Consider the following 27,275-nt stretch of genomic DNA (forward strand, 5'->3'; position numbering starts at 1 on the left):
CTACTTGTGGCGATTTGCAGCAGTTTAGTCGTCAGTCCTGTTCTCTATGAACAGAAAATAAGTGGAAAGATTGTCTATAGCAACACATGTACATCCATACAGCTAGGCGTTTGCTTCCATGGGTGATGCTATGGTCTTTGCAGGACGCTAGGAATAGTTTAGAACTATGTCGCACGCAGATTTGCTTAATAAAACACCTATTAAATCATATCACTAGTGAGTCGGGATATTGACCATGAAGACTACAACTCCCGACATGCCTTGCTCCGGAAAGCGTCCAGCTTGTTCAAAGGCTACGTGCTGTTGTGGGACGAGCCGGCGATAGGGAGAGCGAGCAAGATGGAGGGCAGAAAGTCTGCAGGTATGTTGTGCTTGGGGAAACATGGGATCTCATAGGGCCTGTGTCACGACGGCTCCTCCTCACTACAAGGGGTCGTAACGGAGCAGAGCCGCTGTATAGTGCGCTGTGTGTACGACAGGGGCGTTACAGTGGAGGCTGACGAGCCGTGACTTTGTGTATATGGTTAGTCACTATACATGGGCTATACACATATAGATGCACACACTGTACGTCACATGCTCCCTGCTGGTCTTCACAGTGAATATACTGCAGCTGTACTGTCTTCCTGACAGTCATGGACACTTCCAGTGGTTGGCTATGGCTATTGTACATGCTGGTGGCCTTACTGCTAGGACTCCTACATACTTGGTGCCTTGCCTGTGCTATAGGAAGCCCCTTTTCCACTGCATGCTAGAGGCTCGCTAAGTCCACTCTGTTTATTGCTGAGCTTTGTTGACGGTCGCTGGCTTGGTTCACATCTGGCAATGTTTTAGTCATTACATGTAGACACCGGCGAACCCATTGACTGTAATGGTATCTGCTGGGTGTCCGTCAAAATAAAAATTCTACATGCAGATGTTAACTTACGCTGGGTTCACACCAGCGTCTGGACTCCGTTATCAGTTTTCCATCTTAACCTGTCATGCCGAGTCCGGCCGTGAGCTCTCCGCAGCAAGACCGTTTTTTTTTAACACCGGATACATAGTGCATGTCCGACACTGTGACTGGTTTAAAAAAACTGGTTTCACCGCGGAGAGCATAAAACGCTCACAGCCGGACACTTTTCAAACCCATTCAAATAAATGGGTTTGGAAAGATTCCGGCAGGTTTCTGTCTCCTGCCCTGTTTTGTGCAGGAAAGGGAAACCTGCAGAATGGAGTGCCGGGCACAGATGTGAACGAGACCTTAGCCTTAAGGGATGTTCAGACTACCATTGGCTGTCCATTTTAATGGGGTTCATAAAAGAAAAAAAAAACTATAATAATGTACACTACTTGATATTAATGTGTCTGTTTTTGTTTTGTTTTTTTGTTTTTTAAGTCTTCCATTTAATGGCTGAGTTAAAAAAACGGATGGACACATTAACATTACTTAGTACCCATTATTATTCGTTTATACTATTCTATTTTTTTTTTGTTCTGCATTCTGAACAGAATAATAAGAGACAATATAATGGATAGCATAGCATTTCCCGCAACTTCGTCCATGGGCCCCCCCTGCGACCCACCGACGCGCTCACTCCCGTCAACTATCTCGCTCCCCCGCAACACGGCCCCCCTTCCTGTATTCTCGCCACCCCCGCGCGGCCTCAGCGGCATGCTGTCCCCAAGCTGCTTGTGCCACCACAGTCCGGCCTGACCCCCGCTGCACAGCCAGCGGAGGCCTCTGAGTACAGTCCGCCGCCGGAGGCTCAGAGCGGCACAGCCGATGCATGCGTGGGTTCCCGCAAAGCGTGGCTCGGGAGCATGGAGTAGGCGCCATGTGTGTCCAGCGTTCATAGCACCGCCCACATAATCCCGTGGGCCTATCGCAAAGCGCATGAAGCAGAGTGGATGACGTCATCTCAGCTCCGTTAGCCTTGCGGTTCGGCGAATTCGGGGCTTGCGGTCGCGAGCTGCGGGCATGTACCTGTTGAATACGTAGCCTATGTTTCTTTCCAGGTTCCAAGGTATGTATGTGCCAATTGTCATCTAAATCCCTGCAGCTGTTTTTGTGTGATTGAGGAACAAACATCCAAACACACAAACTTTTTATAATAGAAGGATAGGATGTCCATTACTGTCTGTTAGCGATAGACATTAAAGGGATTCTATCACTAGAATACCCTTTTTAAATTAAATACACGTAGGAATAGGCTTAAGAAAGGCTATTCTTCTCTTCCCTTTATTATTCTGATCCGCGCCGCCGTTCCTTAGAGATATCTTCTTTTTTCCTTATCTAAATGAGTTTTCTCGCAGCACTAGGGGCGTCCCCAGTGCTGCTTGAAAACTCTCCAGCAACGGCCTCAGCCCTCTTCTTCTTCTCGCATGCTCCTCTTCTCTTCGTTCCATAGTGCCGACTGCGCATTTACATTGGCCATTTTCATGTGGCTGAATGGGAGAGGCCACAGGAAAATGACTGACGGACATGTGCAGTCGGCGCTTTGGAATGAAGAGAAGAGAAGCTTGAAGTCACGCGCTACACATTGAAATCAATGGGTTAAAAAGCCTACCATTGATTTCAATGTGTAGCGCCCGTGAGTCGGCACACATTGAAGTGAATGGGATCTATTTTGAGCGCTCACACTCTGACACGTGTATACGTGTCTGAATGCGCGGCGCGTTACTCCATGGGAACAGAGCCTTATTTAGAAACAGAAAATACGTCAGAATCAGCCTGAAACAAAATCGGCAAACCTGCCTCCTCTGGTTTTCATTGGAAGACAGTAACCTATGCTGGCAACAGAACTGAAATGAATGGGTGATCACACATTGATTTGCCCTATTGTATGACCTGTGGCAGAAACACCATGCTCACTCTCTACCCATGTATAAATGCCCAAGAGCATGCAGTATTTATTATTTTTTGTGTAAAGTATTTTTTTTGTATAGATGGATACAGGATGTATTTTTATAAATCCACATTTCTTTTGATTTCAGGCATAGGTGGCAGGAGATTTGCATCTGCCCCTCCAAAACCTGCGAAAACAAGTTCCTATATTCAGTACCAAGAGGAACTTATTGAGAAGAAGAAAAAAGAAATTGAGGCCAAAGCACAGCAGCAAGCTAAGCAGTCTCAACAGAACATACCAGTTCAAGGCACAGCGTAAGCCATCCTCAAAATGTGTTTGAGTTCAGTCATGGCATATTGTTATAGTATATAACTTGTTGATTGAGTTTTGTAATGCAATCCAAATTTAGTAAAATGCTCAAATCTGCAGTGCTGATTTTTCACTTCAGATTTCATCACATAAAGCGCAACCAAGCTTTCGCGGTTAGGCCCCATGTGGCTTGCCGCTGCAAAAGAGCAGTACAGGAAAAGCTGCGGCAGTAACGCATCGTGGTTCTTCCTGCAGCGCTTTGCACAGAAAGTTTGCAGAGTCTTTTTTATAATAATAATAAATTTTATTTATATAGCGCCAACATATTCCGCAGCGCTGTACAATTTGTATGGTTCAAATACAGACAGAAAGATACATCACAAAGAAAATCATTTCACATAATAGGACTGAGGGCCCTGCTCGCAAGAGCTTACAATCTATGAGGTAGAGGGGGTGACACAAGAGGTAGCAGGGGCGGCATTGCTTATACAGAAGTCAGACACTTTTGTAATAAAGGTGACTGTCATTACATAAACATAAGACTTTATGTGCCGTCGACAGTCGTGTCCTTTAACATATGGATGGAGCTTGGACCTATAAAGTTAGCTCTGCGGGCAAACCGTCACGTTTACACCATGTGGGGCCCCGGCTTCAAACAGCGTTTTATTTTCTGGCAGTATTTGTGTCACTAAGATTTCTGTAAAATCTTGTATTCCTTTATTATGTCCCTTGCTTTTCTATTGAGAGCTGTGCTCTGTTTCTCACTGTGTACAATGTGCAGTCTGGTGTGCAAAGAAAGAAAACGGAGGGTCAGTAATGGTCACTTCAATGTCCCTACATTCCCCATCCTCATATTCCCTGCATTTAGGGCTTTAGATTTGGTAGACCAGACCACCGATTCTGAGTTTTCTATTTTTCTACAGCCTGGCTCTGACTCCAACTCATTCATAATTGACTGACTGCCATGGTTAGTCAGAAGCAGTAAAAATTCTCCAATTCTTTAAAGAGCTAGTGATTGAATTCGGATGACAGTAAATATGCAACAAATCTTGCATCTAATGCTCTTAATGGAAGATATTATTTTCTGCCAGAATCAGTAACTTTTTTTTTCCTGACGCCACAGCCCTGTCTGCATTACCAAAAAGCTTGAACACAGTGGGAATCAAGGTACAGCTCTCAGTAGATTAGCAAGGCAAAGAGTAAAGAAATGCAGTATTTAACAGAAAGGAGCCAAAATTTAATAAACTATGTTAACAAAATTTATTGACACAATTGCGGCAAGAAAATCAAAATTTCGAAAGTTTAGTTACACTATATATAGGAGTGAAACTGGATTTGTGGTGATATTAACAGCAGAAAAATTACTTTTACAGCTTATTTGCACTTCTACTTGACGCTAGGTTCACAATCGTGTTGGTGTTTTCCATTCTTTGAGTCTGCTATGGGATCCGAAAAATGGAAACCCAATCCACTTAAAAAGCTGGTACCTGCGGACCCTATAGGCTGTAATGGGGTCCACTGGGTTTCTGCCTGAAAAATGCGGAAAGAAAAGTCCTCTACGCATTTTTCAAGCGGAATGGGGGACTGAATCCTGTAACAGTCATCGAACAAAGATGTGAACCTAGCGTTACATGGATGTGTGATGTCTGGGGTTTTCATGGCCTACTTATTTTCGAGTTGTGTGCTTTCCTTGGTAGATCTGTTTTTCACGTCTGAAAAACTGATATACATATTTTAAGTTTTCTATGCTTTTCATAGACAAAGTACATCACACAAATGCTAATCATGTGCCGTTCTTGAGCCCATAGGCTTTAATGGATGTCTGTGGTCCACACAAAGAACTAGAGTCAATGGGTCTGAGCTGCAGTGATGGGGCCAGACACTGTACAGGGCATGGAGAAAACTGTTTTCAGCTCCGTATTGTTTATAACATGATTCATGAAGGGGGTGCTTGTTGGCCTTCCACCAATAAGTTATTTATGGCCTAACCTAAAGATAACCCATAAAATTATTCTGGCAATCCTTTAGGAAAATATTTAAATTAAAAACCCTAAATTCATTCTAGCAATGTATGTATGTGGTTACACTGACTTGCTACACTGTGCTTCCGTCTGAATTGCAGCTCCGCAGTGGCATCCTCCTCCACATCAAATAAATTTGCAAACGATGGCAGCTTCTTACAACAGTTTCTGAAGTTACAGAAAGAAAAGACAGGCCCAGGTGAGCTAGTTTCTTTTGTATTAAATTGTGATGCATGTTTTACTATAAATTGTCCCATAAGAATATGAAGCCCTTATTCCTAGTAGTGCAATATGTTCTAAGTATATACATACTTTTTTTTGTCAGCAATTCATACACTATAATGCACAACTGATGTTATTTCCAGGCAGGGTTAAATGGTTGTACATGACTTCATGTTTACAGCCGATACTTAGAATAGGTCATCAATATGAGATTGGTGGGGGTCAATCACTTGTCACCACCACCAGTCAGCTGTTTGAAGCACAGTGTACAGAACTAGAAGCAGAATGCTCCGTACAATAAGTAGTGGATGTGCGTTGGTGTTCGAGCTCAGTTCGCATTCACTTGAAGAGTAGCTGATCTGCAAAAGCTCTACACCGTGTACAGAGCAATTGTCATATGTTTCTAGCTCTGTGCTCAATTAATTGGTAGGGTTGGTGGGTGTTGGACATCATCCCTACAGTCATTAGAAAAAAAAATACAGACTTTGAATGCAGTGATTTTATTTCACAACATAATAGTCCAAAAGGCAGAAGTATTGTGAAATTAAGGGTCCATCCACACGGAGGAAAATGGCGCTTTATTTGGCACTGAATCTTCCACACTGAAAAAAAGCCTCCCATTGATTTCAATGGGTTCTGCTAGCTTTTTTTACTACTAGCCGAATTTTCCGCTAGTGGAAAAAAAAGCTAGGGGCACCCATTGAAGTCAATAGGAGGCTTTTTTTTCAGTGTGGAAAATTCAGCACCAAATAAAGCACCATTTTCCTCTGTGTGACCCTAAGGGTCTATTCACATGGAGGAAAATGGTGAGGAATTTGGTGTGGTATTTCAGCGCTGAAAAAAACAAAGCCTCCCATTTACTTCAATGAGTTCCCTTTTCTTCTAGCAGAAAAAGGAACCCATTGAAGTCAATGGGAGGCTTTTTTCAGCGCTGAAATTCCACATCAAATTCCTCACTATTTTCCTCCGTGTGAATGGACCCTCCGAAGGCAAGTAGCAGCCAAGTGCTTCTAATCAACTGTCCTTAAATAATTGATAATCTTCAAGTGTGCCCACCTCTAGAAACATTCAGGCATGTATTAACACAGTGCCAAGATGGAGAGACATCAGAGACTTCAGGGAAGCAATTGCTGCTGCCCAACGATCTGGGAAAGGTTATAGAGTTACTTTCAAATAGTTTGAAGTCCATCGTTTTAAAGTGCAAAACATTGTTCAAAATTATAAACATTCAAGACAGTTAACAATATTCCCAGGAGTGGACGTCCCACCAAACTGACCCCAAAGTCAGACCATGCAGTGTTCAGAAAAATTGCAAAAAAACCCCCCAAATACTACGTCTAGGAGTCGGTGGAGCTCAGCTGGTATGGTAAATTTTCAATTTATGACCATACATTTAGAAAAACAATGAGCTGGTATGGCTTTTTGGAAGGGCTGCCAAGAGAAAGTCTATTCGCTCTAAAAATAACACAGCTAGGCATGGCATAAGTTTGCAAAATTGCATCTGAACATGGCACAAGACTTCTGGAACAATTGGAGTCTTCACTGATGGAATTTGAGGCAAACTTTTCAACTGTCACCTAATCTTTGATACATTTTGAAGCATGTTTAAAGGGGTTGTCTGGGAATTGGTAATTTACTTACCTGTCCTCGGTTATTGCAAATGATAGGCCTGGGGATTCTGGCCACGTCATGACTACTGGGGTCATCTGACCCAAATCTGCATTCTCAGCGTCCTGGGTCTCTCCATCACCCCCATCCATTGATCTCACAAGTAATTAATTACCTATGCTATGGAGGCCAGCTTTACTATAGTCTGCCAGCCTGCACTGCACAGGTAATTAATTGGGGGAAGAGGGGGAGTGACCTAGTAGGGTAAATGCCACTTCGGTCACATGACCCAGGGGTCATAACATGGCCAAAACCTTGATTTAAAATGTGATAAATCTGGAACACAGAAAGCTAGACAGTTTAGCTACACCCACTCTCCCACCTACATGGGATTAACTCACACCATCACACGATTACAGAGCAGAGAATGGACCTCCCTGTGCCAAAACACTTCTGCAATCAAAATCATAATATCATCAATGACATGAAGATTTTGGTTTTAAAGGGGAATTTCAAATCTAAAAGAGACAGGAGAGTATGGGAGTATAAACTCATGACCATTTTTGACACATTCCAGAGGGGATTAAATCTGTCGCATGGATTTATGTCCTTCTACAAGAGTTAGGCATCACATCACTAATCAAGGGGACCATAAAAACTCAGAGGGCCACCCTTTGAACTGATAATTTGTTTTTTAACGTATCTATGTATTTGTGTGTACTGCTTTCCATCACCTGTCGCACCAAACACTTTATTCCGGTGTCCTTTTGTGTATGAATATGCATCGCTTCAGAAATTATGTTATACCATGCCTGATGAAGAGACCTGAGTAGTCTTGAAAGTTTGCAATCTGTCATCAATTTTTGTTAGCCATTAAAAAGGTATCAACTACTGAAGCCACTCCATTTTTAAATTGCAATTAAGATGGACATTGACACATTTAATATTATCCTGGTGACAGTCTCTCTTTATGGCAGGGCTTTTTGTAGTGCTGCTGATGGTTTTTAACTTTTGAGCAATAGTTGTGCCACGTATCCCTTATCTACAGGGTAAGGGATAAATGTTACATTACTGGGGGTCTGAATTCTGGATAATTTTATCTTTCAGAAAATTCAACAGGGAGTCCTAGTGGCAGTTCATCAGCTTCTCAGAAGAAGCCTCTTCTAATTGGAAAGCGTCATGGGCCATCTGAGAGCATGCTCAATCAAATGAAGTCATTTCCTCGCACTAAGCAAACTCCTAAACTGAATCGCAGCAATGTCTTTAAGTCTCCTGAGGAGGATGACGATGACGAAGAGGACTATGAGCAGTGGTTAGAAATAAAAAGTAAGTTGCAAGTATTAGGAGTTGTTCAGGAAAGCACTGGTTATTAGATTGCCGCAACTAAGGGGTTTACAATTTTTTAAAAATTTTTGCCCTGCAGCAGAAAACCCTTAAAACAAAGGTAAAGTTCCTTAAAATAAAAGTCCCTCCAGTGGTGCAGGCCTAGTTACTGGGGCTTTCAATATCTTCCACTAGAAGTGATGACATTACTTTCACAGTACACATGACTGCTAGGGTTGAGCGATCGGGATCGGATTTCGATCGGCGATCGAGTAAATTTCATGATCGAGATCGGCTGGAAAATGATCGGAAATCGGATTTTAAAATCGATCTTGAAATCTCAAGATCGGCTCAACCCTAATGACTGCTCAACTAATCACTAACCTTAGCATTTACATTTGCATGAACATTGTGTGACCGACAAGTAGTCACATGAATTGTGATTCTGACTTCACTTCTGGTCAGACAGAAATCGGAATACCCCTGCATTTGAACTGCACCTCTAAAACAGAGGAAACTATGGAAGGAGAGTTGTCGGTCTTCGTTTCCCTGCTGTGGGACAAACTATACTAGATTTTCAGACTGAGATGTATTTTTCATGGAGGACTTTTTTGATAGTGTTGAGGTTCTTTTAATACATCATTTTAACACAAAATATGGTTGTTTTTATGACCAGTATATAGATAATTTCACTATATGCTCACTGTGATCTGAAGCCAATAAATCTATTTTTTAAAAAAAAAAAAATACCTGAAAAGAGATTTCTATAACCAGCCAGTAAAGGTATTGAACTTTGAAGAAAGCGTATTTTAGAAGTAAGATGATTCATAGTTTAGTTTGTTGTTACCCATGTAGTCAAGGAAGAACAATCTTCTATTTAATTTTTCAGGGATGTGAGTGTTTTACATAGCATGTCATTTTTTATGGAAAGAAAATAGTTAACTAGAACTATGATCTATATAACCTTACGTCTTGAATAATTGAGGTTGGTCTATAGTCTGTGTCCCAAGCCAAAATTCTCATCCAAAAGTGGATCTCACGTTCCGAAGGTTTGGGAACCGCAACTCTAATTCATTAAAAAGCTAGTGATTGAATCCCTATATCTGAAAAATACAGTAATCAATTTATTTGATTAACAATTTACTTTCTGACTCCACCCAAAATTGGTCCCCACTCTAACTCCACAGCCCCAGTAAAAATTCCTGTCCTGTCTAGTGTCTGCTCATAAGATGTGGTTTCAGGATCAGATAATTCACAAATGCAGGCACTGGTTAGAGGATGCCTTCACCTCAAATTACATCATACACTAGGGCTGAGCGATTATTTGAGAAATAACCAAAATCAAAAGGCAGCTCAATTAATTGATTACAGTATTTCAATTATTTTGCATTGCATCCATGCCATCCTGTTTTACACTACCACTGGCTAAAGGATATGTCACTAACTATACGTTATCCAAACAGGGTTGCTGATTTGTGAATAACTAAAATTCAGTGACATGGTGTGGCATGTAAAAAGGGGAGTTTTCTAAAATAATCGCTTATTCATTGTAATTCAGGTAAAATGTTTACAATCGCCCAGTCCTATCATGTACCTTTCTTACAAGCCAGAGAATAAAATTTTTGTTGGACAGCTACTTTAAAATATAAAATGAATTACTTAAATACATATATAGCTATTTTTGGTTTGTTTTTCTTTTTTAAGGCTGGGGCACCACATGGCGTTTTATAGTTTCAGCAAAGTGGATGGGATTTGCGCATTGTAGAAAAATACAAGCAATGGAAATGTTGCGATTCAAAAAGCGCTGTGGGAAAAACCTCAATGCGTTGCCACCAAGGTTTTTACTGCAAAACGTTTTTGCTGCGGCCCACTATGTAGGGCCTTTGCCTAAAAGTCGTTTTGCAGGATTGTTTGTCAAGTCACTTAAATTGGTTTAAAGCTTGATTAAAAAAAAAAAAAAATGCACCCATCTCAGGTCCCTGCTGGTCTCTACTTCTGTTCTTGTTTAAATACATGAAATGCTCAATAAACTAATCACTGGCCGAGCATGCATTTCCCATGTATTTAAATGGGACCAGTAGGTGCATGGTAAGCATTAGAGATGAGCGAACACTGTTCGGAACAGCACGCTCCCATAGAGATGAATGGAAGCGGCCGGCACGCGGGGGGTTAAGCGGCCGGCCACTGGCAAAGTCTGCATGCCAGGTGCTTCCATTCATTTTTATGGGAGCGTGCTGTTCGGATCGGCTGATCCGAACAGTGTTCGCTCATCTCTAGTAAGCATCAGAACCCTGAGGGATCAGTGAAGTGATGTATTTTTTGTATTTTCTACCCATTTGGCTCCTTTTTAGTAAAGAATAAAATCCCCAAAACTACCCATCAAAAATATGTACCTAATGTGAGAAGATGCTGGTCACAGTAAAAGGGGTGTATTTACTAATGAGAGTGAGCCAGAATTATGGCCTACTTTGCTGCAGAAAACGTCACCTCACATGTTTGTTCATCGGTTTTTTTTGTTTTGTTTTTTTTACCCAGAAAGTAGGTACTACTTGAAATGCAACAGTGCATTTTTTTTTTTACCATAAACTAAACCAACACCACCAAGTAGGTGCTATATAGTTAGATTTATCACAGTGGATGATTCTGCATAATATAGTTGACACAGACTAGGTTTATACCGTCAGGTATTAAATAGTATTAGTAAATGTGTCCCACCGTGTACAGGCTGCTGCCTACAAGGCTGACAATTAAGCATTTGTTGCTCTCTCATTCCTGCTTTGTTCCCTTCCTTTCCTTTGCCTTGGTACTCTTCCTAGCAGTTAAATGCCTGTTGACTGTTTGCTGTGTGAATTGAATCCCAGTACTGACAGCCTGCTTAAAGTTTCACCCCCAGAGGACTCAGAAACACGCAAAGTGGTGGAGCAGTTGGCTCGATTTGTAGCTGAAGGGGGCAGAGAGCTGGAAAAAATGGCAATAGAAGATTACAGGGACAACCCTGCTTTTGGGTGAGTAGGAATACAGAACCTTGCATATTGTACTATGAATTGTATTATCATAACAAATCTAAGACCTTTATAAGATAGACTCTGTTTATTCCAAGGGTCTAGAACTTTCTATTAACTTCTGCATGGGGGCAGCGTATTTTCTGGGATCCTCAACCTTGACTATGAATTAAAAAATAAAATAAAAAAACCCACAAAACTGCTGCTGTAGTGAAGCATGACTACTGCAGATTTTCTCACTGTGCCACTCCTATCCAGTTGCTGTGTGGGAATGGCAACTTAGCCCTATTTTACCACAGTGGGAATGTATCTCTACAGATCAGTTGGTTGGGCCTACTGCAGTGTCAGAGAAAAGCCTTGAAGGCTATGGACTACTTCTTATTCAGAGCTGAGGAGTCAGGACCTGTTATGTTAAAGAGGACCTTTCATCAGATCGGGCACATGCAGTTTTATATACTGCTGGAAAGCTGAATTCAGCGCACTATCGGCTTTCCCGATCTGTGCCCGGTGTAAAGCGCTATCGGTCCCGGTACCGTAGCTCTTTACAGTCAGAAGGGCGTTTCTGACACTTAGTCAGGGACACCCTTCTGCCCAGCAGCGCCTATCACGCTGTACTGTGGAGCGGGGAGGAACGCTCCCTCCCTCTGCTCACAGTGCTCGTCCATAGACGAGTATTATCAGGAGCGGGAGGGGGGAGTTCCTCCCTGCTCACACAGTACAGCGCGATAGGCGCTGCTGGGCAGAAGGGCGTCCCTGGCTAACTGTCAGAAACGCCCTTCTGACACTAAAGTGCTACGGTCCCGAGACCGATAGCGCTTTACACTGGGCACAGATCGGGAAAGCCGATAGTGCACTGAATTCAGCTCACTTTCAGCTTTCCAGCAGTATATAAAACTGCATGTGCCCGATCTGATGAAAGGTCTTCTTTAAGATAAAATCCAGCTTCAACTGAGAAGCAATCCATCCAGACGTACGTGGTATAGAAAAAATTACTGTATATACTTGAGTATAAGCCGACCCGAATATAAGCCGAGGTCCCTAATTTTACCACAAAAAACTGGGAGAACTTATTGACTCGAGTATAAGCCATGGGGAGGGGGGGAGTGCAGCAGCTACTGGAAAATTTCAAAAATTAAAATGGTCGGAGTTTTTGGGTGCAGTAGATGCTGGGAAAGGGGAGGGGGTGTTTTGGTTGTCTGTCTGCCCCTTCCCTGAGCTTGAGGACTGTTTTTTTTTTTTTTTTTTCTTCCCCCCCCCCCCCCCACTTGGAATTCGGTCTGGCTGAATATAGGGTATCTGCAGTGCTCCTATTAACCCCTTCCCGACAGAATAGGAGCACTGCAGATACCCTATATTCAGTAGACCGGGCATTTTCAGACACAGGGACACCTAATGTGTATGTGCTTCACAGTCATTTTCTACTTTTGTATGTATTCTCCTGTCTCTGTGTCTCCTCGGTGTTTTGGAACCCAATATCTAGATTTCAGTATCCTTGTTTCATCTAAGTCTTTTTGTCGAACAGACTGTCTAGTTGGAAACTTAAGCCAGTACATCTATGTGATTATTACCTGCTACTTATTTTTCCTGATTCTAGGCTTTTCTTTTTATCTCAGCTCCCTTAGGCCAGAGCCGTAATCTGTAACTTGGTTCCACTGCCTACATGGTAGTCTGAGAGACACCCCATGCCTCATTATTGGGTCAGGTTACTTCTCTCTCCCTTCACTGTAGCTATACCTCCCTAGATTGACTGCTCTCAGAGACTTACTGAGACATGAGTGCCTTGAGCAACTGTAGTACAGATCTGTACAGGAAAATGACTGGTCAGTGTTAGCAATTCATGTTCAAATGGCAGACATAACACTAATTTACAATCTCTTTCTGCAGATTTCTGCATGATCAGAACAGTCGTGAGTTCCTGTATTATCGTAAGAAGATAGCGGAATTTAAACAGGAAAGTCAAAAACGGAAAACTGCACCAAGCAAAGGTTTGTTCTTTATTTAAACTATAAAAAAGGTGCTGTTTCTGTAAGAAAAATGGGCACTTATTGTAATACCAATCAACCCCTTTTAAAGGGGCTCTATCAGCAAAATTATGCCGTATGAGCCCCACATATGCCTGAATAGCCTTTAAAATGGCTATTCAGGAACCACTAGTCTTATTTTAACCCCCCCCCCTTTTTAAGCTAATACCCTAAAAACCAAGTATAATTTGCCTATTGGTTTTTAGGTCATTAGTTTAAAGGGGGGGGGGTGAAGGGGTTCAAATAAGAATAGCGGTGCCTGAATAGCCTTTTCAAAGGCTATTCAGGCATATGTGGGGCTCATACGGCATAATTTTACTGATAGAGCCCCTTTAAAGATGTCTTCTCATTTCATACATTTATGGAATACCTACAGGATAGTTAATGTCTTCTAAGTCTTATATTAAGTGTACTCGGCTATTTTCAGAACTCCCATACAAAATAATGGCAAGAGCTGTTCATACATGACCACTAATTACCACTGTGTGATTGCCCAGGGCCTGAAACTTTAAAGGGCCCAGAGGCAACTTCACGGTTACCCCATTACACTCCCACCTTGTAATCAACTGTAATGACACCTTGTGATACAGTTGTTTATTTTGGCGGATCGCAAGAGTCTGCTGGAGGCGAGTTTGTTTAGGTCAAACCATGCGAGATTTGTCTAGCGAATATTTGCAAGATTTGCTCTGCAGTTTAGTTCAGTCTGAACCCGGAGGTAGAGGTGAGCAAATATAACAATGTTACTCAACTCCCCTGCGGTCTGGCGTGTCCTCTTCTGGCTTCTTTCGGTCAATCACAGGCCCCAGCAGTCACATGTGTGAGGCTGGAGTAATGATGCACAGACAAGCTTTATTATGCCAGCGTGACCAATATAACCGCTGAGGTCCAATCAGAAGCCACAGTGGTTCCTGACGTCTTTGAGCTTCTTCAGCTTTCTGAAAGTAAACACACTGGAGCCCAAGGAAAGTGACTATCACTGTTTTTATATTTACTCATCTCCCCTGAGCCTTTTATTATTGTACCCCTGAGTCACAGGGATCTGTCACAGGGATCTTTGGTGTGAAGTGGGGGCCCGAGCTTTCTGAACAGCCTGGGGCCGATCCTTAACCCTACCCTGGCTGTCAGTTAACATTAGGCATTTATTCATGAGTAATTTTATTCTTGCTTTTAATTTTCAGTCCCAGAAGATGAAGAAACGAGGATGTTTGCAGAGAAGTTGGCTAGATTTGTGGCGGATGGGGGTCCTGAGGTTGAAGCCATTGCTCTCCAAAATAACAGAGAAAATCCTGCTTTCAGGTACCTTGTTAAACCCGTTCTAGAGTATTTTTGAATTCATAAGAGTCCTACTCCTATGAAATAGTCATTCTTCTTTTACTTGTGGAGCAGAATGGCAAACGCGGAGTTGAGTAATGGGTTGTTGTGTGATCTTATGTTGTGTCACACAGAAACATAGTTCTTCAAAAAAAAATTACAATTCTTGACTTTTAGGCAGAATATGCTGTGTCATATGAACTGTAATTTACAACTTGTCTCATTCCTTCATTTTCCCTTGTAGGTTTTTATATGACACAAATGGCAAAGGGTATCAGTATTATAAAATGAAGGTGGAAGAATTCAGACGAGCCAAGCAATCTTCAACAGACAGTCATACTGTGCCAGATTTTAAGCGTAAGTTAGTCTCAGAGCCCAGTTCTGCAGTATCTCATCCCCCCACTTCCTCATCCACTACTAGTCCACCAACACAGCAGCAGTCCACAGACCAAGCAGCTGCCAAAAAGAAAAGAAAGAGTCGGTGGGGGCCAGAGGAAGACAAGGTAGAGCTGCCTCCTGTTACTGTAATTAATGAGCCCCCAAATACCAGTCTTTTAACAGGTATGATTTCTAACTTCTGCCATTGGAAAGCATAAACACTTGCTACCAAATTATTTGATTCAGAGCCTAGATTTTGACTCTCCTCCTCTGATTTGTAGCCCAGGATCTGAAAGGCTTGGGTTATGAAAATGGAAAGCCAGTGGGATTGGTTGGAGTCACTGAATTATCAGATGCCCAAAAGAAACAGTTGAAAGAACAGCAGGAGGTAGGACAGAAAGTTCACTACTCTTACATGCATATAGTGTCATAACATCATCCTGATACACTTCTAACATTATGCATCAGTCCTGGACTATCAAATTTTCAATAACTTATTTCTGTTGACAACTAATGTCATTCAGCTTTTAAAAGGATTTTCCAGGACCAAAATATTGATGACCTATTCTAAGGAGAGGTCATCAATATTAGATAGTAAGAGGTCCATTATCTGGCACCGCAGCTGTTTAAAGCAGCTTGGGCAAATGCTGCTTTCATGACATCATGGTTATCAGTTACATAGCCTGTTTGCCACTCAGTCCCATTCAAGTGAATTGTGCAAAGCTACAATACCAAGCACAGCTGCTATACAATGCTCGGCAGTCTGCTTGATAAGCACTGAGCAGGCTGCACAGCTCGTGCAAATGCTGCTGCCTCTTCATACGCCTGATCAATAGGCGTTCAACGCCCAGACCCAAAAAATCCTTTAACTGCAAAATGGTAAAGATTTCCTTTTCTACAGGTTTAATGTGCTTATCTGGTCACTTTTTGTTGTTTAGATGCAGCAAATGTATGACTTGATCATGAAACACAAGCAGGCCATGCAGGATGTGCAGCTCATGTGGGAAAAGGCTGTGAAACAACATCAGCATGAATATGACAGCGATGAAGAAGTTGACAATGACCTGGGGACCTGGGAACACCAGTTGAGACAAATGGAAATGGACAAAACCAGAGGTACATTACTTATTTAGGTGTTATTGTGTATTAACTGTACATGTAAGCACATCACAACTTGTTTACAGGGGTTGTCCCATCACAAGGATCCTATCTGTACTGCTTGTTAATGTGGATGTAAGACTTTTCCTAAATACATTGCTTCAGCAAAACTGCTTTGTTTGTCCACTATCTTACTTTATTCAATTCATTGTTGACACAGCCCTTGACTTATCTGCTCAAAAGTCAAGTGATGTATCTGCTGCTCGGAGGGAGGAGGGGCTAAGTGCACGGGAGCGAGCCTGTGTATCTAGCTATTCCTGTGTCTACACCATGTGACCTAGCTTCCTGCTATCAGATAGGGGAGAGGAGCTGCTTTCATTTCTTCTGTTCTCCCAGTTATCAGGCTAGCTAATTCAATTGTGTTCATTATGGCAGAGACAGGCAGTCTCTGTATGTAACACAGAATGGAGTTGCTGCTGCCTGTACTTCATAGTCCAATATGGGTGGGCGGAGCTACACACTAATTTGGGGGCGGAGCTAAACGGCAGGTTGCATGTGAAACCCCGACCACCAAATGATGCAAGAAACCAGGAAGAAAGAAGATTTACAGCAGTGAAGACTGGTGAGTATGCGACGTGGGAATACCCCTTTAAATAAAAAAAAATTACAAAAATGCTATGTATTAAAATAAAATTTGTGGCACACAAATGGAACATACTGGATTTAACACATGTTTTTGTGTGATCAAACATTTTTCTTTATCAGAATGGGCAGAACAGCTGACTGAAATGGGTCGAGGGAAGCATTTTATTGGGGATTTCTTGCCTCCAGATGAACTAGAGAAATTTATGGAAACATTCAAGGCTCTTAAGGTAACAGTATAAAATAGCTTTATGACATATTGCTACATTTCACTGACAGTATGATTTGTTAAAAAAGCAGAACTTTACGCTGGGTTCACACCAGGGTCTGGTCTCCGTTCTGAGGTTTCCGTCTTCTGCAGACAGAAGACGGAAACCTGTCATGCTGAGTTCGGCCGTAAGTGCCGGTGAGCGCGTTTTATGCTCTCCGCGGCTAAACCGTTTTTTTAAAACCGGACACAGCGTCCTGCATGTCCGACGCTGTGTCCGGTTAAAAAAAACGGTTTAGCCGCGGAGAGCATAAAACGCTCACGGCCCGACACCTTTCAAACCTATTCAAATGAATGGGTTTGAAAGATGCCAACAGGTTTCCGTCTTCTGCCCTGTTTTGTGCAGGAAACGGAAACTTGCAGAACGGAGTCCCGGGCGCAGATGTGAACGAATACCATACAATGGTGGTGATATTTTTAAAACTTTGTGTATAAAGGGTTATATTTTATTTAAGTCTTGAAGTATGATTTTCATAATGTAATACTGACTTGGTGTAAAACTGAATATGCAAGAATTTTATTAGATATTGGGGCAATTTATTACGGTGTCAGATTCTGATAATGTTTTCATTGATTTTCCTTTATATTTATACAATTTCTTTGTCCAAAAAGAGGTTATAGTATTCACAAGGTACCCCATGGGAATTGTGAGTTATACACCAATATTGTTGCTGTTACTAAATGGACAAAACAAATTTAAAGGCTTCCTTTAGCAATATAAAAAATAACTTCACCCTTTCCCATCTGAGGAATTTTTAAATTTTCATTTTTGACTACCTAACTTCCAGATTTCATAACTTTTTTTTAATTTTCCAGTCACAGAGCCACATGAGGGCTTAATGTTTTCGGAACAAATTGTTCTTCACGATTCTGCCATTTATTACTCTGTAGTATTTACTGGGAAGCTGGGAAAAAATTCAGAATAGAGAGGATTTGAAGAAAAAGTGCATTTGTGCAACTTTTACGGGTTTGCAGCCAAAATGACATGTCATTTGTATTCTATGTTTCGATACGATTCCAGGAATACCAGTCGCCATATTCTGACACACAACTTTTTTTTTATATTTCCGTGTACAGGGATATATAGGGTGTCTTTTTTTGCAGGTCAGGTGTTGTTTTTAGTTATACCATTTCGGGGAATGTCTGTTGCTATGATCACTTTTCCTTCAAATTTTTATCAAAACAGTTAAAAAGTGGCGGTTTGGCAGTTTTGATTTTTTTTTTTCTTTTTCTTCTTCCGCTATGGCGCTCACTGTACTGGAAACCAGGGCTGTGGAGTCGGTAAGCCACAGTTGCGACTCCGACTCCTGGATTTTATCAGGTTCCGACTCCGACTCCTTCATAAATGGCCAATTCGTAACAATAAATTTACTGTTGTAAACTATTAACATCGTGCTTATTCAGTTTCTCACCATCATATAAGTAATCAGACCACCAGTTTCATTTCATACATTGTAAGTGGGGGGGTTGGGGCAGCATGAGGTTAACCAAGTATAAGAATACATAAGGGCAGTGTAGAGCAGTGACACACAAGAAGTAAGAAATGTCTCTATCTCCAGCAGAACTGCTTATCACTGTTGTTCATAGTTTGATAGAACATATATATTTGAGTAACATTTATAAAATTCATATGAAAATTCAATTATGAAATATTAATACTTTATTTTAAAGCTGGAGTCGAAGTCTTCCGACTCTGACTCCGACTCCAACCAAAACTAACTCCGACTCTCCGACTCCACAGCCCTGCTGGAAACATATTTTTATACTTTGTAGGCCAGGTGTAATGTGTATGTGTTTCACAGTAATATTTTACTTTTATACATATTCTAGGGAAAGGGAGGTGAATTGAACTTTTTTTTTTTTTTTTACAATTTTATTAACCTCCAATAGTCCTATAGAATCACCAGGTAGGAGGAATTGCAAAGTCCTTGATAGTCTTGTTATGGAAAGTAGAATGCACTCCAGTAATCATGTTGCTGCATGAGTTGAGTATCTAAAACGAAAATGATCTCTTGGTCCGTAAAATAAGCATTTCTGTAAAAACAGCATATTGTATCCTGCAAAATAGGGAATGGGACATAGGGGAGAGGAGGTATGGTGGAATGACTCATGTATGAGTACATTTTATTGTGTTTATAAATTTGAGAATATTTTAAGAATAATTGTATACTATGAGATGGATTAGAGATTGGTAATGTTCAGAGGCTGTGTGAGTACATAGGGATGATATTTACCAATACTGTCTAATTTTTAGCCAGTGCAGCTTACATGTCTTAAAATTAGCCAGATCTGGCGATATCTGCAACAAAAATTCTTCCTCCTATTCATTTCATTGAGAGCCATCTGCCCTATATGAAGCGCCCTGTTATATCTTCAGACAGATTCTTCCTGAACCTGCATTGATGAATATCGTAAAAGGAAATCTTTCTGAAAATAGCAGGAGGACGTCTGCAGCTGATTTTGCATGGCAATTACGTCGGCACTGACAGGTCCTTCCTGACTGCCCTATAGTAAAATTACGTCGGGCAGTCATGGAAGGATTCCCCGTCAGTGCTGACGTAATGGCAGCAGATCTTACCTGTTACTGACAGCTAAGACCTGCTCCATAACCCCTCCATTGGAGGGGGCTCCGATAGGTTTTTTTTTTTAACCCCTTCAGTTCCGTGATCAAACATGATCACGGAACTGAAGCGGTTCCGTGATGGTGCTGGCGTTATCGGCACCCCCTGCGGCGAGATCGGGGGGTGTCGATATGCAAAACATGCAGTCTGGGGTCTGGCCAGTGACCCCAGGCTGCCTGAGCCCCCCATTGCCTGGTTGATCCTGCTGGGTACTAAAGGAAGCCAAGCGATGCCTCTGCATCGCTTGGCTTCCTGTTACAGACTGGAGACATGTGCAGCCTGTGTCTCCAGCCTGTAACATTGATTCAGCAATGAAATCATTGCTGAATCAAGTGTCCTAAAAGGGACACACAAAAAAGTGAAAAATAAATAGTGTTTGAAAAAAATGAATAAAGTTATAAAGCCCCAAAAATCCCCTTTTTTCTATAGAAAATGAGTTATGTAAAAAAAAAAATCCTAAAAATTAATAAAAACAATGCATATTTGGTATCGCCGCGTCCATAATAGTCTGTACAATAAAACTGAAATAATATTTAATGTATTTGGTGAACGTCGGGGGGGAACGGAAAAAACCCACCGGAAGTAGTGATTTTTCACCTTCTCACCTTAGAAAATATGCTATAAAAAGTATTCAAAAAGTCAAATACATCCCACAACAGTACCATTAAAAAGCGCAGGTTGTCCCACAAAAAATAAAACCCCAACCAACACTGTCAACCGAAAAATAAAAATGTTACACCTCTCCCAAATGTGTTTTTGTTCTGCAGAATTATCGCATAAAAAAATATAAATGAGGTATCGCCGTAACCCTACCGACTCGCAGAATAAAGGTCTCATGTTACTTATACTGTACGCTGCATGGCAAAAAATTTAAAAGGTAAAATGCAATGCCAGAATTGATTTTTATTTTTTTTAAATCCAGCAAAAAAAAAGTTACTAAAATGTATTCAATAAATTGTAGGCACCCAAAAATGGTGTCATTACAAAATACATCGCATCCCGCAAACAACAAGCCCTTATATGGCCATGTCACCAGAAAATTAAAGAAAATATAGCATCTAGCAATGTGAAGACAAAAAAACCCCAAAATTGCCAAATTATTGGAAAACAACTGGCTGCGGCAGGAAGGGAATGTATAAGCTGTGCGAGCGGATATCAGTGGACACCCCAGATTTAGAGCTTATGAGGGAACAGACACCAGAAATGACCCCCAAAGTGACCCCCAGATCGACTCCTCAAATCATAGGAGCTACTGGGACATAGTACGGAATTTGGTGTTTGCAATGTTCTCCGCACAGCTTATATATTCCCTCTTCGCCATCCGCTGTGCAGTCAGGTACGGGATACTAATACTCACTACACCCCCTGATAAATTCTTTGAGGGGTGCAGTTTTCAAAATGGGGTCACTCCTTTGGGGAATCCACTTTTCTGGTACCTTACAGGCTCTACAAACATGACATGGCATCCAGATACCAAACATCTGAATCTGTACTCCAAAAGCCGCATAGCGCTCCTTCCCTTTTGCGCCCTTCTGTGTGCCCAAACTGCAGGTTATGCTACATTTATGACACTGGTGTACCCGGGATAACATACGTAATGTCATATGTGGTATATACTGATATTAGGGCACATGTATGACACTGGTGTACCCAGGATAATGTACGTAATGCCCAATGTGGGTATAAACTGATATTGGGGCACAGCCGGACACAGAAGGGAAGAAGGGTTATTGGGTTTTTGGAGCACAGACGGTTTGGTTTTTGGATGCCATGACACTTTTGCAGGGCTGAAATGCCAGTAAAGTGGAATCCCCTGATATGTGACCTTATTTTGGAAACTACACCCCTGAAGGATTTATCCAGGGGTACAGAGAGCATTTTTAACCCCCAAGTGTTGCTATAACTTATTATCCATAAATGAATACGAAGCTGATTGTGAGAAGTGAAAATGACCATTTTTCCAGGAATACGTAATTTCTGTGCGTAATATGTTGTGCCCGACTTGTATCAGAGATGAACGCTGTAAAAGCTGTTGTGCCCGGGATACCCGCTTATCAGTTTTTGGAGTGTGTATCTCTGCTGACATAAGTTGGGCATAGCATATCTGGCACTAAAATGGCGAATCTCTGGAAAAATGTCATTTTTAACTTCATGATCAGTTGCGATTTCATTTCTGGAAACTAAGTAAATGCAACACTCAGGGGTTAAAAACGCTCGCTACGCCACTTGATAAATCCCATCAGTGGGGTAGTGTCCAAAATGGCGTGACATGTCTGCGGATTCCACTTTATTGGCAATTCAGGGGCTTTGCAAAAGTGACGTCCAAAAACCAAACTGTGCTCCAAAAACCAAAATAGCGCTCCTTCCCTTCTGTGCCCAGCTATGCCCAAACAGCCAATTCTACCCACATATGGCATTAAGTACGTTATCCGGGGTACACCAGTGTCATACATGGGCATACACCGCCATTTGGGTACACAGCAGGGCGCAGATGTGAAGGAGCGATATGTGCTTTTGGAGTGCAGATTTAGATTGTTGATGATTGGACACCGTGTCACATTTGCAGAGACCCTAAAATTTCCCTTACAAAATGCGGTCACTTCTTGGGGAATTCCAGTTTACTGTCACCTCCAGGGCTCTGCAAAAACATCATGGCGCCCAGAAAGTCCCTCTAAATCTGTACCCCAAATGCTAATAAGTGCAGTGCACCTTCCCTTCTGAGCCCTGCTGTGTGCCCAAGCAGCAGTTTACGCCCACATATATAATTTTTTGCCCCTCGGGATGGCCCCTTAATAGTTTTAGAAGCGCGGGTCTCTGACAAGACAAAGTGGGTGCAATATCAAATTTCAATTTTCATTTTGTACATTAATTTTTGGGAAGCATTTTTAGGCTCAAAATGACAATACGCCTTGATACATTCCTGGATGGGTGTAGTTTTTAAAATGGGGTCACATTTGAGGGATTTCCATTGTATTGATACTTTAGGTACTCAGCAAATGCGACATGGCACCTGAAAACTATTCCAGCAAAATCCACCCTCCAAACCCAAATAGCGCTCCTTTCTGAGCCCCACCATGTACCCATACAGCAGATTTTGACCACATATGGTAGGGTATTGCCATGTTCAGGAGAAATTATTTTACAAACTGTGGCGGCCTTTTTCTCTTTTAACCCCTTGTGAAAATGAAAACTTTGGGGATAAAGGGACATTTTAGTAATTTTTAACCTACACATCCCAAGGTTAGTAAAATCTGTGAAACTGCTATAGGGTCAAAATACTCACTATACCCTTCAATGAATAACTTAAGTGGTCTAGTTTATAAAATGGGGTAATTTATGGGGGTTTTCAATTGTTTTGGTAACTCAAATCTTGTTTGAATGTGCTATGGGTCTTGAAATCCAGTTGGTGCTTCCTTCTTTTTGGGCCCTACCGTGTGTCCGTACATAGGGTTAAGGCCACAAAGTGTACATTTTTGAACATGGGAGAAATGTGGTCATCTATTTTAGGGTGTTTTTCTTCATTTTCATGTGTTATGTGCAAAAAAACTGCCTATAAAATGACAAAAAAAAATATGAAATGCTTTTGTTTGATGCAAATTTTCTCAAAACTTATGGGGTCAAAGTACTCGCTATACCCCTCAATGAATACCTTAAAGAGGACCTTTCATCAGATTGGGCACAGGCAGTTTTATATACTGCTGGAAAACTGACAGTGCGCTGAATTCAGCGCACTGTCGGCTTTCCCGATCTTTCCCGGTACCGTAGCGCTTTAGTGTCAGAAGGGTGTTTCTGACAGTTAGCCAGGGACGCCCTTCTGCCCAGCAGAGCCTATTGCGCTGTACTGTGTAAGCGGGGAGGAACTCCCCCCTCCCGCTCCTGATAATACTCGTCTATGGACGAGCTGTGTGAGCAGAGGGAGGGGGCGTTTCTCCCCGCTCACATGGTACAGTGCGATAGGCGCTGCTGGGCAGAAGGGCGCCCCTGGCTAACTGTCAGAAACGCCCTTCTGACTGTAAAGCGCTACTTTACCGGGACCGATAGTGCTTTACACCGGGCACAGATCAGGAAAGCCGACAGTGCGCTGAATTCAGTGCACTGTGAGCTTTCCAGCAGTATATAGAACTGCCTGTGCCCAATCTGATGAAAGGTCCTCTTTAAGGGGTCTAGTTTATAAAATGGTGTCATTTATGGGGGGTTTCAATTGCTTTGGTAACTGAAATCTCGTTCAAATGTGCAATGGGCCTAAAATATCTGCAAACAAGATTTGTGTTTTGAAATCCATTTGGCCCTCCCTACCTCTTGGGCCCTACTGTACGTGCGTACATAGGACTAAGGCCACATAGTGTACATTTTTTAACACGGGAGAAGTAGGGTGATGTATTTTGGGGTGTGTTTCTTCTTTTTGATGTGTTGTGTGCAAAAAAAAAACAAAAAAAAAAACTGGCTTTAAAATGACACATATTTGAAGAAAATTAAAATGTATTTTTTTTTTCATCATTTGTAATAATTCTTGCTAAACAATATTTGTTTGATCAAAATGCTCCCTATACCCCTCAAAGAATACCTGAAGGGGTCTAGTTTTACAAATTGGGTCATTTAATGGGAGTTTCTGTCATTATGCCACCTATTCCTGTCTGCAAACATAGCTTGGTACAGGAAAAAAATCACATACTCAAAATTTGCTTATAAATTTGATAAACTTGTAAATTGTCTAAGTTACTCAAATATGCTAAAATTATTTCAAATATGCTTGAAACACAAAAGGAACATTTGGAAGTATATAACTACTAACTCTATTGCCCTGTATTATTGTGCATATATGGCAGCTGAAAATGGAAAACATTGAAAAATTTTAAGCATTTGCGAGTTTTTTTTTAATAAATTTACACAAGTTTTATCAGTCTAATTTTACCTTCTCAGTAAAGTACAACATGTCACGAAAAAACAATATCAGAATCACTTGGATGCCTAATACTGTTACAGAATTATTCACTGATAAAGTCACACAGGGCAAATTTCTAAAATTTGGCTTGGTCATTAAGGTCCAAAACAGGCTGGTCACTAAGGGGTTAATTATTTCAGTGGGAAACAGGCTTTTAGTAGTTTTATTCCAATAAAGAAAAGTACAATCTGCATAAGTTGGAATGCATTATTTAATATGTTTGTTGAGATATTGGGTGTATTTTTGAACTTTACAATCTGTATCAGTTGCCTCACACAGAGCTCTTTTTCCCAGCAAATGACTGCCCCCTTGGCAGAATCTGACAGGCCCTATCATAAGTCACTGGGGTCTGTCATTCGCCAATGGTATCAACCATCTTATGGATCCAACAGATAATTGTGGATTTCGCTAGAATCAGAGACCACAGCATGCCTTAGTAGATACATATAAGTAAGGGCTTACTTTAATCACCAGTTATAATGTGCTCTTTGTCTTATAGGAGGGTCGCGAACCTGACTACTCAGAATACAAAGAATTTAAGTTGACGGTGGAGAACATAGGTTACCAAATGCTTATGAAGATGGGTTGGAAAGAAGGAGACGGTTTGGGATCTGAGGGCCAAGGAATTAAGAATCCAGTTAACAAGTAGGTTTAACTTTACCAAAGATGTATTTTACTTTCTTATAACGTATGATCACATAGTTAAATTGAAATTGTGAAAGCAAAGACAGAACCTTTACTTTAATACTTTGTGAAATGTTGTGTATTACTCATGGCCTCCAGAAGAGGGAAGTATTACCAAACGTCTATGTGTATTTAGTAATGTTGGAATACAATTTGCTTTTTTCCTTTTTTAGATTTTTGTATTGATTGCTGCACAAGTGAACACTGAAAAAATGTAAAATACATGAACACATTAGGATTAGAGATGAGCGAGTACCAGCCGATCCGAACAGCACGCTCACATAGAAATGAATGGACGTAGCCAGCGCCGGGGGTTAAGCGGCCGGCTGGCGTCAAAGCGGAAGTACCAGGTGCATCCATTCATTTCTATGGAGCGTGCTGTTCGGATCGGCTGATCCAAACAGTACTCGCTCATCTCTAATTAGGATCTATTGGTACAGTTAAACAGCACAGCGATACCGCAGAATCTTAAAATGCAGAATGGACAGAAGTAATATATAGGAGTATTTTGTATCTCACTTGACATTCCCGCTCTGTGCATTGCCAGTTCTGAAAAGTTGAAATATATGCAAGGTCTTGCTGGGCATTTTGTTCTGTGACTCAGTTTTGATTGTAATCACTTTACGGCTGCTGTACATTATACATTTCTCTGTCAGGTTGGGGGCATGTACAGTAATAAGCAGTCAGACCACCTTCCCTATCCAATACAACTACTTCTACTGGTTTTACATGTGATTCTGCCAGGAGTAACTGTAAAATGGCAAACTAATGGCTAACAAAATCTCAAGTGACCATAATATAGGAAATCCATGGACACTGAACTGCAAATGCATGCAGGCCTGATGCAGCTAAAAAGATCTTTGACACAGGAATAATCTCAGAACAAAGTCAGGAAAACTGCTTCTGTGAGTAATATCCCATCTGGAAAAAAAAAAAATAAAATTTGCCCAGAAAACCCCTTCTAAGTTAATAACTTTTATAGAACATCTATTATATTCACCAGGTCTTCATGCATTCGTCATTTGTCACTTTGTGTCTTTCTGAATCCAATTCAACTTATTATACCTAAAGCTATCAATTTGTTTGATTGTTAGTTGTCTAGGATATCCACTTATCATTAGAAAGAATGGGTTAAGACCCCTTCACTGCGGTAAATTATTCCACATGTAATGTACTATAATCTCTTTGAATGCACACTGTAGATTTGCATCAGATTTTCATTGTTATTTACTGGGAATCTTAAAACTCTTCATTTGTGCTTATGTGTCAGAGGTTCAACAACCGTTGATGGGGCTGGGTTTGGCATAGATCGTCCAGCAAAATTATCAAAAAATGATGATGAGTATGAAGCTTTTCGGAAAAGGATGATGCTGGCATATCGCTTCCGACCAAATCCACTGGTATGTTGAAATGCTTGAATATTGTTAGAATATCGTTTGTAATTGTTTGTTTGTTTCTCTTTGTAAGCAGGCTTCTATACTTCTTTATGACAGACGTGAGGTTTTTTAAAAAATGTTGTTAGTTTATTGTGCTTTTAACAATTCTCACACTCCACATGATCATCGAGTGACAACAAATGCTTTCTGTTTTTATGCTCCAAATATCTCAAACCACTTGTTGATCCAGCAATTGTAGATGCTTGAAGCCATTGTGTGTTGGATAAAAGAAAACTATGCATTAGCAGATAATCTGAAATTTAGAATATATAGATCAGGCACTGTTTGCTAATGTTTTTTTTTTTTTTTCTGTTTGTAGAATAACCCAAGACGTCCATACTACTAGAGGGTTGACAACCATTTCATACAGTACGAATGTCTTGCAAGAAGACTTAGCCTCGCCAGATATATGTAATGTCTTAGTTGTGTTTGCAGGTGGCAATCACTTCTTTGTTGCTTTGTATACAAAACCATCAACAATTCAGCTTGTGACTTCCTCTCCTTACCTTACTTCATCTTTCACAGAAGGCTCTTCAGTGACATCATAGGTTTAATAAA

General features: G+C 41.2%; 1 protein-coding gene across 1 annotated transcript; it reads left to right on the forward strand.

Annotated features, from left to right (window-relative positions):
• Positions 1–303: 303 nt before the first annotated feature.
• On the forward strand, positions 304–27,275 carry SUGP1 (SURP and G-patch domain containing 1). The gene is made up of 14 exons (XM_075280453.1): positions 304–361; positions 2,980–3,145; positions 5,263–5,360; positions 8,099–8,317; positions 11,196–11,319; positions 13,201–13,301; positions 14,516–14,633; positions 14,893–15,209; positions 15,308–15,414; positions 15,965–16,142; positions 16,890–16,996; positions 25,097–25,242; positions 26,552–26,681; positions 27,037–27,275. The coding sequence occupies exons 1-14, from the start codon at positions 340–342 to the stop codon at positions 27,061–27,063; spliced, it is 1,860 nt and encodes a 619-aa protein (XP_075136554.1). The 5' UTR covers positions 304–339; the 3' UTR covers positions 27,064–27,275.

This window comes from Leptodactylus fuscus, chromosome 1 (assembly GCF_031893055.1).
Source record: "Leptodactylus fuscus isolate aLepFus1 chromosome 1, aLepFus1.hap2, whole genome shotgun sequence".
Classification (NCBI taxonomy): domain Eukaryota; kingdom Metazoa; phylum Chordata; class Amphibia; order Anura; family Leptodactylidae; genus Leptodactylus; species Leptodactylus fuscus.

Bases quoted from the DNA above. Each gene is read 5' to 3' on its own strand.
- SUGP1 (XM_075280453.1), top strand. From the start codon at position 340: ATGGAGGGCAGAAAGTCTGCAG. The intron at 8,318-11,195 runs GTAAGTTGCAAG...GCCTGCTTAAAG, and splicing joins GCAGTGGTTAGAAATAAAAA to TTTCACCCCCAGAGGACTCA. The intron at 26,682-27,036 runs GTATGTTGAAAT...TTCTGTTTGTAG, and splicing joins GCTTCCGACCAAATCCACTG to AATAACCCAAGACGTCCATA.